At 42.2% G+C, this 13,424-nt stretch overlaps 1 protein-coding gene across 2 annotated transcripts in view; it reads right to left on the bottom strand.

Annotated features, from left to right (window-relative positions):
• The window catches only part of TTC7A (tetratricopeptide repeat domain 7A), a 287,398-nt gene that overhangs the window by 235,287 nt on the left and 38,687 nt on the right, over positions 1 to 13,424 (bottom strand). Inside the window, exon 5 of one of the 2 annotated variants that reach the window (XM_065400900.1) lies at positions 13,263 to 13,373. In XM_065400900.1, the coding sequence (XP_065256972.1) occupies positions 13,263 to 13,373 (111 nt within the window). Of the gene's footprint in view, positions 1 to 13,262; positions 13,376 to 13,424 lie in introns of both variants that reach the window. The other variant, XM_065400899.1, reaches the window with a different exon arrangement.

The raw sequence follows: 13,424 nt of genomic DNA, 5'->3' as shown, positions 1-13,424 counted from the left end.
CTCATTTTTACCATATAATTATAAAATAAATCAATTGGAATATAAATATTGAACTTACATTTCAGCGTAATAAACAAGTAATTGTCTGCATGAAATTTTAGTTTATCCTGAGTTTGCTAGTGCTTTTTATGGAGCCTGTTGTAAAACTAGCAAATATCTAGATGAGTTGATATATCCCCCAGAAGACCTCTGCGTACCCCCAGGGGTACATGTAACACTGGTTGAGAACAAATGAGTCTTAGATTAACACCCATCCTGCAGCAAAAAGTGCGATAGGAGTTTTATTGACAGCAAGTCATCAGGATCTCATTTTTACATCTTATTCAATAGCAGCACATCACAGTTGTCTATAACAGATGGAAGCGCTCACCTTGAGATGAGTGCATTACAGAAAACTTCTCATTGTCACTCCTCTTGGTTACAGTTTTACCTGCTTAAACTGTGTGCAGCTGGTGCTTTTTGGAATGACATCTGGCTACAGTATCAGACTCCTGCTGTGTACCCCCCAGATTGGGACACTACAAAAACACTGGCAACAACCACCTAAAAAACAGTCTCAAATATTGGTTGGGTACAGTCCCAGGAGCACCTGCAGCACAACAAGCTGTAGAACAGCAAATAATGAATCAAGCATTTGATGAGAGCCGTGATATTAGGCAATGGCAAGTAGGAAACCAAGTGATGGTTAAAAATAAACCAGCACCTAAAAAAGAAGCATGCAAGATATTAGATCGCAATTCCTACAGAGAATAGCTTGCTTACTTACAAGATCAGCAGTCGTGGGTCACCAGTGTGGTTAAATGTGTGTGTTCTTTCTGTGTTGTCCCTGTGTGCTGCCACAGCTCTGCGCAAACAGCTGGCACAGCAGACCTCAAGCAAACCACCCAAAGACCACAAAATCCGTCAAGAGACGAAAGCACCAGGCCAGGTTTATTATCAACCAAGCACAGTACTAGTATCCCACAGACTCTACCAGACCACTAATACATGTATGCCCATAACAATGGACCAGATCAGTGAACGGCAAGACTTTCCGTTCCTCCTTAGGCTAAACAAAGACACTCCCTCTTAGATACATCTTTATACCCCAATACAAACAAGTTAATACTGCCCCCTAACATAGATAGTTACTGCCCCCTGACATGGCTAGTTATCACCCATCACCTAGTATATGTTGGTTCAATTAAAACATTTTTATTATGCACTGTAATTCTGACCTTATCTTTTAGGAGCAGTCAGTGTGTTCCTATTATTCTTGGGGAATGTTTTTGTACCATCCTTAATATCGGGATGTTTTGGTGCCACTTGGTATCGGAACGTGTCTGTGTGAGTACTCTGTGCCTAGCACTTCTTAGGAATGTGTATTTCTTCAATATCAGCCCTGTTCTTGCTAGATTCTGTGAACAGGTCCTGCCTTTTGCTCAGAGCTTGTCTTTGCTTTATATCAGTAAAGCTTCGACTATTACTTTAGCCCAGGCCTCAGGCCTCATACCAGGCCTTTGATACAAAGGCTTATGTCTCAAGCTCTCTTCCTACTGCAGCTTTATATCTTTATTCCCTTTCTCTCAGATTTCTAAAATGTTGAACCCCTCTTTAAATGGTTATTTACAAAAAAAAGCTGCCAAAATAAGTCCTCAGCCTGTGGTAATTGCAGATACAAGAAGGTATATCTAAATAAAATCAAAGTGCAGTATAAGATCCTTACAGTTTAGAAGGGAGAGTAGTTTTCATTAGTAGATAAGAATTGGGTAAGTTCTTGGAGGATAGGTCCATGAATGGCTATTAGCCAGGATGGGCAGGGATGGTGTCCCTAGCCTCTGTTTGCCAGAAGCTGGGAATGGGTGACAGGGGATGAATCACTTGATGATTACCTGTTCTGTTCCTTCCCTCTGGGGCACCTGGCATGGGCCACTGTCAGAAGACAGGATGCTGGGCTAGATGGATCTTTGGTCTGACCCAGTATGGCCGTTCTTATGTTCTTGTATTTAGAGTGGGATTTTCAAAAGCATTCAGCACTGACCTAACTCTGCTTCATGGAAGTCAATGGTAAAACTCCCACTGAAGTTCTGTCTACACTATGCTGTGGGATCTGAAAAGTCCAAGACTGAAGCACAATTTGGGAATAAGGTTATAATACAGTTTGAGCCAGTCCACAAAGCAAAATCAAAGTGTGTTTCACAATGTTCAAGAACTGCCCCATGGCACAGCGGCTCTTGATAATATAGAAAGGACTATACTACAGGACGAATTGGACATGGGTGAGGCCTTTCTTGGGATACAGGATTAGGGAGGTAAATAAATCAGCAGGCTGGAGGCAGAATGGCTGTACTAGGTAAAATAAGGGGGAACATATAGGGAACCATTTACAGTGGACAAGATAAGAATGGATAAATTAAGCCTAAAACAAAAGATGAGGTAAAGAGTAAGTTGTACACGGACAGTGTGTGCACAGACAGAACATGCTGTACAGGGATTGTATCCTACAAAGTGACCAGCCAATCCCAAAACGTGTAATGCAATGTATAGTAAATGTAATGTAATGTGTAAATGCATATAAAGGAAGTGGTTTGCTGTGTAACTCTGGATGTGTGGTACACCTTAGACCAACCCGCTACACTTGAGTCTGATCAACTCAGTGTAGTTTTGCTGTATGCCAAATAAAGGAACCTGAATGATGACACCAGAGTCTGGCTGAGTTCTTGGGAAAATGACTGGAATAGGTCTGAGGGGAACTATGCAGGAGGTAAAGCCTGTGATTTTCAAAGCTGCACAGTGGATTTGGGTACCCAATTATTTGAATCTGGAAAGTCTCAGCCGAAACAGGTTCAGGCGAGGCCCTGCTAGGGTGTTTTTACACTTGGGATTTTACCAAACCTTCCTCACAGTGCTATAGCACCAGGGTAGTTCCACCAGTGCTACTACTAACAGTGGGATGCTGGTGTAGACCAGCCAGAGCCACTTTTACCACCACATTATTTGACCCTGTTCAGAGCAGATCATGGTGACACAGTGGTAGAAATACCAGCAGACAGTCTACACTAGCACTTTGACCAACGGAGCTACACTTGTGCTAGAACAGTGGTGGAACTTCACAGAAACTGCAGTGCAGACAAGCCCAACAGGCTACTTCCCTTGTGTAGCCAGCAACCTCGTTTGTGAACACTGTGACACCATGACTGTAACAATGCTACCACGTCTGATTTTAGCTACGTCTGAACACGATTTATGATACAATTAAAATGATAACACTTTACACTTTCATAGCATCTCCCACCAAGGATCTCAAAGCACTTTAAACACACTCATGAATTTACCCTGACAGCACCCCTGTGATGTAGGGAAGTATTATTTCCAGGTTCAAATGAGGACACTGAAGTAGAGAGATTAAGTGACTTGCCGAAGTCTGTGGCAGATGCAGGAATTGACATCCATGTTTTCTAAGTTCTAGTCCTATGACTTAACCACTAGACCAACAATAATTACAACCAAGTGTGGAGCAGAGCTAAATGAAGAATGGATTTTTAAGTTCACTAGTCATTCTGACAAAAAAAAATTTTTTTTTGAGGGGGGTCAACTGAAAATGAAATTTTCAAAAATTTTCAGTGAATCAAGAAGTAGAAAAATAAAATTTGACTTGGGTAGAAACTAAATGTTTTGTTTTGACCTGATTCTTTTCTTTTCCATTTAAATTTTGGGAATTTTGACAAAAGCCAAGGAGGACTAGATTTACATAGCGCCGTGAGGGAAAAGAGGAAGAAAAGAGGATGAGGAGTTGCCTTATAAACTTTTAGCCCAGTGGCTAGGGTAGTCTCTGGGAAGTGGGAGATCCAGGGTCAATTCCTCCCTCGGCCTGGTGTGGAGAAGAGATTGAATTTGGGTTTCCCACATTACAGAAAAGCGTCCTACTCACTGGGCTATGGGTTATTCTGTTGGGGGTCTACATGTCTCTCCTGTTGAAGCTGTTGCACTTTTTATAAATAAGTGAGCAGTCACTGGAGCAGGGACTTGCACTTGGATCTACCACATCGGACCTAGGAGGATGCCCTAACTACCAGACTACAGAGCCATTCGCAGGCTCTTTCCCTGGTCCTATTACTATTCACTGTCATTATGAATGACTCCCATTTCCCTCAATGGGCTTTGGGCCAGACTTCAGGAAATAATGTGACTGAAGAGCCTAAGCATATTTATTGGAAACGGAAAGCAGTGTGATCACAACAGCATAATGCAAAAATGTTGCTTATTTTCGTTCCTATTAATGAGCCTTGTGTTCAGTACCCCATAGGTTTCAATAGGAATTTAGTCTGTGTAAGGAGCTTTGAAAAAGATCCAGTGGGGGCTTGGAGAAAAAAAAGTTAAAATGGGGGATATACAGGTGAAATGTCCTGTTTTAAAAGAAATTAGCACATTTTCATGTTTATTCTCCTGTGCAGCAAGATGTAGAATTATAAATCCCTGCTCTAAAGGGAGCTGAGCTGTTGTAACACATGCAGGGGCCAGGGAAAGTGTTCCGAAGTCAGGCTGCTTCTTAAACCTGTTTTGTTGTGTAGAGTCCTCCCTTAAGTTGTACATAACACCTCTGAAATCTTGCATTGAGGTTCTTGCTTAATATGAACATTCATCTACCACATTGGACCCAGTGCAGTTACGCTTTCAATGTAGAAATCACTGGAGTTACTCATGGAGTAAAGCAATGCGAGTCAGGGTAGTAGAATCATGCCCTTAAAATAAAATGTCTTTGAATTTTATAAATGATTCAGCAAAAGAACCTGGACTTACAAATACCCCCAAGGGCCCAAAAATTCCCTGGCAGTGCTGGTCCAATTCAAACTGGAGTCATGAAAAAGACAACATTTGAAAACTTCCCAGTTTAGTTTTGTGTTAAGTTTCAGACCTTGACACCTACACTGGTCAACAACAGGTGGACTTAAATATAACCAGCATAAAACAACCACAAAGGAAAAAGCTACTTAGATCTGCTCAGAAGTGGGTGTAACAAGAACAACTCAGGACCACATGATTTGTCAATCCCATTCTCCTCTTCCCCTTTGGTCTGGATTGTGTCTGTTTTAAGGGTGAGTCCTGAAAAGATTTACTCCAGGGCACAGCCATGAATTATAGACCTCAAACCCTCATCCTGCTTTAGAATCCACTAGCGTGCATCCATGCTAAGGCCTAGTGAGCTCACTGAGACTCTGCATACGTGCAGGAGTCAGCTCTAGCACGTTCTGATGCAGGACCAAGGCCTCAGATTGTAAATGATTTAGGGCAGGAACTGTGCTTATAGGTCTTTAAAAGCACCACTCACATATACGGTGCTATATAATAATATTAATAACAAAGAATAATAACAATGCACAGCATTTAAAATCTGTTCAACAGCGGGAATGCTGTCTAAACAGAGGAGAAAGCCAAACAATAAGGCATTGTGAATCAGATCCACTACTGTACTACTAAGCTGTCATTCATTATTTTGTTGAATTTGTGAGAAAACAGATCTGACCTTTTCCTTTGAAGAGAGAGCTAGCTATATATTTTAAATGCTGTATCTACCTAGTTATAAACAGCGAGCATATTCTCAAATCTAGACAACTGCTTCAGACTACTGCGTCATGCCACAATTTTTCTCTCAAATTCTTAAAAACATGCATCCCATTTCACATTCTGAGGAATGTTCCTGGGGTAGAAGAAATGCGTAGTTAACAATAATACTTATACAGTGCCATACCTGAGACAAGCTTCCAGACACCCTAGTTAAAAATTAAAAGCAAAGATCTAGGATGAGAGGTAAAGTGACCTCCTATCACTGGATATTCTTCTCCGACATTTAGCATTATATTATAGGTCTTATCAGAAAGGCTTGGTTGTAGCTAAGTGCTTAAAGAAAGAATTGGGAGATGGATTAATCCAGCTCTCAGTTGGCTAATTCATAGAATCATAGAATATTAAGGTTGGAAGAGACCTCAGGAGGTCATCTAGTCCAATCCCCTGCTCAAAGCAGGACCAACACCAACTAAATCAACCCAGCCAGGGCTTTGTCAAGTCGGGCCTTAAAAACCTCTAAGGATGCAGATTCCATCACATCCCTAGGTAACCCATTCCAGTGCTTCACCACCTTCCTAGTGAAATAGTGTTTCCTATTATCCAACCTAGACCTTCCCCACTGCAATTTGAGACCATTGCTTCTTGTTCTGTCATCTGCCACCACTGAGAACAGCCGAGCTCCATCCTCTTTGGAACCACTCTTCAGGTAGTTGAAGGCTGCTATCAAATCCCCCTTCACCCTTTCTCTTCTGCATGCCTCTCCTCGTAAGTCATGTGCTGCAGCCCCCTAATAATTTTTGTTGCCCTCCGCTGGACTCTCTCCAATTTGTCCACATCCCTTCTGTAGTGGGGGGACCAAAACTGGATGCAATACTCCAGGTATGGCCTCACCAGCGCCGAACAGAGGAGAATAATCACTTCCCTCAATCTGCTGGCAACGCTCCTACTAATACAGCCCAATATGCTGTTAGCCTTCTTGGCAAAAGGGGAACACTGCTGACTCATATCCAGCTTCTTGCCCACTATAATCCCCAGGTCCTTTTCTGCAGAATTGCTGCTTAGCCAGTTGGTCCCCAGCCTGTAGCGGTGCATGGGATTCTTCCTTCCTAAATGCAGGACTCTGCACTTGTCCTTGTTGAATTTCATCAGATTTCTTTTGGCCCAATCCTCCAATTTGTCTAGGTCACTCTAGACCCTATCCCTACCCTCCAGCATATCTACCTCTCCCCCCAGTTTAGTGTCATCTGCAAACTTGCTGAGGGTGCAATCTATCCCATCATCCAGATCATTAATAAAGATGTTGAAAACCGGCCCCAGAACCAATCCCTGGGGCACTCCGCTTGATACCGGCTGACAACTAGACATCAAGCCGTTGAGCCCAACAATCTAGCCAGCTTTCTATCCACCTTATAGTCCATTCATCCAAACCATACTTCTTTAACTTGCTGGCAAGAATACTGTGGGAGACTGTATCAAAAGCTTTGCTAAAGTCAAGATATATCACATCCACTGCTTTCCCCATATCCACAGAGCCAGTTATCTCATCATAGAAGGCAATCTGGATCAAAATGGATTCCTTGAGGACCTGCTCCATGATTTTGCCGGGGACTGAAGTGAGGCTGACCAGTCTGTAGTTCCCCAGGTTCTCTTTATACCCTTTTTAAAATATGGGCACTATATTTGCCTTTTTCCAATCGTCTGGGACCTCCCCCGAGCGCCACGAATTTTCAAAGATAACGGCCAATGGCTCTGCAATCACATCAGCCAACTCCCTCAGCACCCTTGGATGCATTAGATCTGGACCCATGGACTTGTGCATGTCCCGCTTTTCTAAATAGTCCTTAACCTGTTCTTTCACCACTGAGGGCTGCTCATCTCCTCCCCATACTGTGTTGCCCAGTGCAGCAGTCTGGGAGTTGACCTTGTCTGTGAAGACCGAGGCAAAAGAAGCATTGAGTACTTAAGCTTTTTCCAAATAATCTGTTACTAGGTTGTCTCCCCCATTCAGTAAGGTCCCACACTTTCCCTGACCACCTTCTTGTTGCTAACATACCTGTAGAAACCCTTCTTGTTACTCTTCACATTCCTTGCTAGTTGCAACTCCAATTGTGCTTTGGCCTTCCTGATTACACCCCTGCATGCTCGAGCACTATTTTTATACTCCTCCTGAGTCATCTGTCCAAATTTCCACTTCTTGTAAGCTTCCTTTTTGAGTTTAAACTGACCAAAGATTTCAATGTTAAACCAAGCTGGTCGCCTGCCATATTTGCTATTCTTTCTGCACATCGGGATGGTTTGTTCCTTCGCCCTCAATAAGGCTTCTTTAAAATCCAGCCAGCTCTCCTTCAGTGGTTCTCAACCTTTTCCGCACCCAGGCCACATCTAGCTTGCACCTCCCTTTCCTGTTTAGCAATATGGGTAGAGCAGGGTGATCAAAATCTGTTTGGAACCTCAAGCAAAGAGCTCCTGGCCCTAATGGATGATAAAAACTGACTGGTTCCTGGGAACGGGATATTTCCTCCAGGAGAACTCAATGGAAAATATTTCTCCTTTTATATGAGGGAGAAGATAAATGAACATAAGAATGGCCATACTGGGTCAGACCAAAGGTCCATCTAGCCCAGTATCCTGTCTTCCAACAGTGGCCACTGCCAGGTGCCCCAGAGGGAATGAACAGAACAGGTAATCACCAAGTGATCCATCCCCTGTCGCCCATTCCCAGCTTCTGGCAAACAGAGGCTAGGGACACCATCCCTGTCCATCCTGGCTAATAGCCATTGATGGACCTATCCTCCATGAATTTATCTAGTTCTTTTTTGAACCCTGTTATAGTCTTGGCCTTCACAACATCCTCTGGCAAGGAGTGCATAACTACGAAAGTTATGACAACTAAAAGAAATGTGTGCAGTGGTTAGCGCCAGGGTTTAACAGTAACTGAAGCTTGTATTTGGCACTGAGCAGCACCGGAGAGGTATTAAAAGCTATACAATTTGTTGTGACACAAGGCACAACAGGACGAAAGAACCCTAGTAGGAAGGAGAGTGGGTCATGTTCTTGCTCGAATGGCTGCTGCGGCTGCTCCAGAGAGAACCTTCCGTGGGATTGTGAAGAATAAGGAGCACACGTAGAACAGTGTGATCGGGCACTCTATGAGACAGCCAGGAATAGTGTCAAAAAGAGCAGTTATCACTACCATATTTTAAAGTAAGCCATTTGGGTCTTAGAATCAGTGAGATTAAAGGGTCTACATTACACCCTCTCCCCACTCTCTCCCATTGACTGTGTTTATATATTACGCACACAAATGCACAGAGTGGTGGCTCCACAATTATCTTGCATTAGCCATCTATAAATGTGACTATTCAGAAACAAAAACTCTAGAAGGATGGATGACAGCAGAATTGAGAAAAAAAAACAGGTTAATGCTGGAAGGAGCGGCTTGAGAAAGGGGTAATACCTGCTTCAGTAGGGAAAAGATGTGGGCTGCTCAGCAATAAGGAATATTCTTGATGAGAACCAGCAGTTCAGCCCACGTCTGTACATGGTCTGTTTCGATTATGGGGGACATTTTCAAAAGGACCTAAGTGGCTTAGGAGCCTAAGTCCCATTTTCAAAAACAATTTAGGCACTTGAGATTTAAGCTCACGTCACTTTCAGGGGTTTTCAAAAATTTTTACCCTGAAAGCTTTTCTGGGCAGGCACCTTGGCCAAAGCTTTACAAAGATCTTTGGGTGCCTCTATTTTTGGATGCCCAACTTGAGTCACCTTAAAGGAGTCTAAGTTTCAGAAAGCACTTAACATCTACTTCTGAAAGTCAGGCCCTTTTAAGAGGTCTTAAGTTGGACATCCAAAAATGGAGGCACCCAAAATTACTAGTCACTATGGAAAATCCTGTCCCTTCTCTTTTTATTTGTCTGCAAAACACCTAGCACACTTCTGGTGCTACATAAATAACATCATAATAATAAATCATTAAGATGAGAACAGGACTCAGGAGAGGTCTCTATGCTCTGTGGAAATATTTAGTTTTGATAGCAAATCCTGCACATTAGCATAAAGAAACCATTCATGTGTAATAAGCTAAACTAAAAGCCAGTCTTACTATGATCCTTATCTCCATGCACACATTTCCCTAAAAAAGTAAATAGTCTCTCTCACTAAGATCTGCACAACAGGCTGCTTCCCACACTGAGGCAGCACCTGCCTGGTTGTACTTTGCATCAGCAGAATATCAATGATGCTTACTGAAATAATACAAGAAAGCTCTTTTGTGACTCAGAAGGACAGACAACTGCAAGAGATTTGCCTTCACTGATACAATATTTTAATTAAATGCACACCAAGAGCACAGGGGCTTCCCACAGCTGCAGGTCTTGCTGGTCCCTACAGCTGGCTCTTTAACATCTGAAAGGGAGAATGGACCTTTGTTTTGTTAGATACAGGCTCTCTTTTCACTGTACATTTTAGGAGAGAGGGCACTCCTGGCCATAATCTGGCGTGTTGCCAATGGGAGCAAACAGAGGCAGTAGAACAATGTGTATATCCTCAATTCAGCTGTCTGGTTAGACATTAGACAGCTCTGCTAATTAGAATCTAACCCTAGTGATTCCACAGTATGCATGCGCCAGTGGGAAATGACATCCTGCCATATAGGGCTCTTTGGGCGTTTGTCTTGCTGAGCTGATTTCCTAATTTCACCATGCTGTATGCAACATACAGAAATTCTTTGAGGCATGCAACATCAGGTGGAGAAACAGGGGGTTATATTATATATACACATCTGACAAAGCCTCTTCTCCCTTCTTTTTTAATTTATCCCAAGAGTGTGTTAAGAGTTCTGCTTATGCCCTCCTGTGGTAAAAACATGAAATTATTAATACTAGCCATGGGTAAATGAGCTATGGATTCTCATACAATTTTTCCCCCCACTGGTCCTTTAACTTCTTGGCTTTAATTCCTGATTTGCACTGGTGTAAGTGAGAGGGGAATCAGACTTTGTGTGTTTATAACTGTTCTGATACTTGGGTTTTATGGTAAAGATTAATCAACCCTTTTATATGGGAGCAAATGCAGAAGGTGTCTTCCTGCTCTAATAGTAATTCAGCAGATGGACAATATGATTTTTAACTGTAAGTGAATTTTGACTTCAGAATTAATTTTTTAAAAGGCAGCCATTAAAATGAACTAGGGAGGAACCAACGGTGGTCAAAATTAATACCTAAGGCAGCCCAATGCGTACTCTGTACTAACAAGGAATACTTAAGGCTGAATTTAAAATGTCACTGAATAACATGAACATGAGAGTTCCTTATTAAACGATATTTAGTTGACCCCAATAAAGTATGTTCAAACTATTTTATGCGCTTGATAGCAAGATCAAGTGTGCAAAACTTTTGGCCATAAAACATTAAACCAATTTTTTTATCTATTGTAAAAACAGCAACAGGCTAGAACATCAGCATATTTGATGCACATGAAAGATAACTGAAAAGGAAGTAAACCTTAAGCAGACTGCCAAACAGTATGTCACATCTGAAAGACATGTAACCTCTCATCTCTTATTTGGATATCAAGGAATTATCCCAAACACTTCTAATTCTCTGTCATGTTGGTGTATTCGCAAAGTTTTATTGGTTTAACTAATGCTGTTATTTTAGACTGATTTAGTTCAACAGGTGCAACTTTCCATGTGGACACTCACAGGCCATGTCTACACTAGCAGCACTTTACTAGTCTAATAATAATGGGAAAACTATACCAGCAAGGAGCTCCAAGGGTAGATGTAGCTATACCAGCACAGCTGCAATTCATATCAGTATAATTTAAAAATCACCCTCCAGGGACTAAACAAGCTATTCCAGTAAAAGTGCAGTTTTCCTAGTATATCTGTATCTACGCTTGCGGCTTCAGCTGGCATGACTCTGTCATCCAGAGATCATACCTCTTCACAGCCCTGACCAACACAGCTATGTTGAAGTCTGTAGTGTACACTGGGCCTTATTTTTGTTCAAACCTGATTTAAATTGGGTTTAGCATGAATTGGTAACATTTCAGGTGCAACTTCTGGGGGTAGACAGGCCCTTAATCACGGCTAAACTTGAAAAAACAACACTGAGAACATTCAGTTTCAGAGAAACATTTAAAAACTATGCTCATAAACAACAGAGCTAGCTAAAAATGCCATTTATTTTCCACACACACACAAAAATTGAAAACAAAATGAAAATCGTTTGTTTAGTTCAAATTTTTTGGGTGGAGTTTTCCAGTTCTTTAATGTTTTCCTCCTTTCCTCTCCCTCCCGGTTCTTTCCTCTCCACCCCCGCAGAGGTTTTACAAGTGGATAAACAAAAAAGGGGAGAGAAGGAGGGAGGGACCCCCAAAATGAAAATTTTTCATTTTTGATTTTTTTAAAACTGGAAAATTCTGACCATGAAAATTCAGTCAAAAATTCTTTTTTGGGGAGGGTGGTGGGATGGGGCAAAAAAAGTTTTGCTGAAAAAATGTTGACCAGGCCTAGTACACAGAGCTGTGCAAAATTCAGCAGCTGTTTCACTTTGGGGAGGAATGATGGTCTTATGGTTAAGGCATAGGACTGAAGGAGACCTTAGTCCCAGCTCTTACACATACTTTTTATATGACCTGAGGTAAGTCAGTGTGTGTCTGTGCTGCAGTTTCTTCATCTGTAAAACAGACTTACCAGCCTCAGCAGGGTGTTTGTGAGGGAACATCCATTTGTGTTTTAAAGTATGCCCCTCAGATGAGAGAGGGGTTTATAAATGTCAGGTATTATTATTACTACATGAACATTTTCTTCAGTTGCAATTTACAGTAGGTTTGCAGCCGCCAATGTCTTTTTGAGTTTTGGATTCAAATGAACCCCCAAACAGTATCATAGTTACCCTGTAAGGGAGCCCTCACCTGCATGTCTGTTCTCCTCTCACACTCAGTTTTACTGCTATTTAGGCCTTAAATGCCTGATTCAAACAATGCTCGGGGTTCTGCTGATCGCCATATTTGGGGTCGGGAAGGAATTTTCCTCCAGGGTAGATTGGCAGAGGCCCTGGAGGTTTTTCGCCTTCCTCCGCAGCATGGGGCAGGGGTCGCTTGCTGGAGGATTCTCTGCGACTTAAAGTCTTTAAATCATGATTTGGGGACTTCAACAGCTGAGTCATGGGAGAGAATTATTCGAGGAGTGGGTGGGTCAGATTTTGTGGCCTGCATCATGCGGGAGGTCAGACTAGATGATCATAATGGTCCCTTCTGACCTTAAAGTCTATGAGTCTATGAGTCTAAGTCAATGGGAGAATTTCCAGTGACTTCATTGGGCTTTAGATCACACCCTAGGGTTGAGATTTTCAAAAACATACAGTGTCGTCTTTGCTCTGCTCCCACTGAAATCAAAGGTCAAACTCTCATTGACTTCAGCGGGAACAGAATTGGGCCAAAAAAGAGCAGAAATTACGTGCCTGTGTCCAGAGAACAGTGGTTTGGAGCCACTGTCAGGTAGAATGAATGAAAGAACCCTGAAAGGAGAACAGCAGCAAATTCAACATAGCACAGAGATGTAGCTATAATATGCTGTGGCAAGAGCTGCATCAGCTCATTCCAGTTAGCTCTCTTACAGAAGCTACAGGGCAGGTATGGAGAAGTATGTCTAAATCCATTGTGAAAATATCTTCAGCATTAATCATTTGTATTAAATAGCTGCATCCACCTACCCCTTCTTCAAGTGAGACACATATGCACTCTGTAGAGCTGCTTCCAGGAAATAGGGAAGTTCAAAGTCAGAGAAAGTCACACTGCTGCCTTTTATGCTTCTTGAATGCGAGGTCTGGGAGGGAAACGAAAAGTGATACGATTATAGACTCATTGTCCTTATC

Source organism: Emys orbicularis, chromosome 3, assembly GCF_028017835.1.
Source record: "Emys orbicularis isolate rEmyOrb1 chromosome 3, rEmyOrb1.hap1, whole genome shotgun sequence".
In the NCBI taxonomy this organism is placed as follows: domain Eukaryota; kingdom Metazoa; phylum Chordata; order Testudines; family Emydidae; genus Emys; species Emys orbicularis.
Note: the sequence above shows the minus strand (reverse complement) of the source record. Positions and strands in the feature narration are given on the sequence as shown.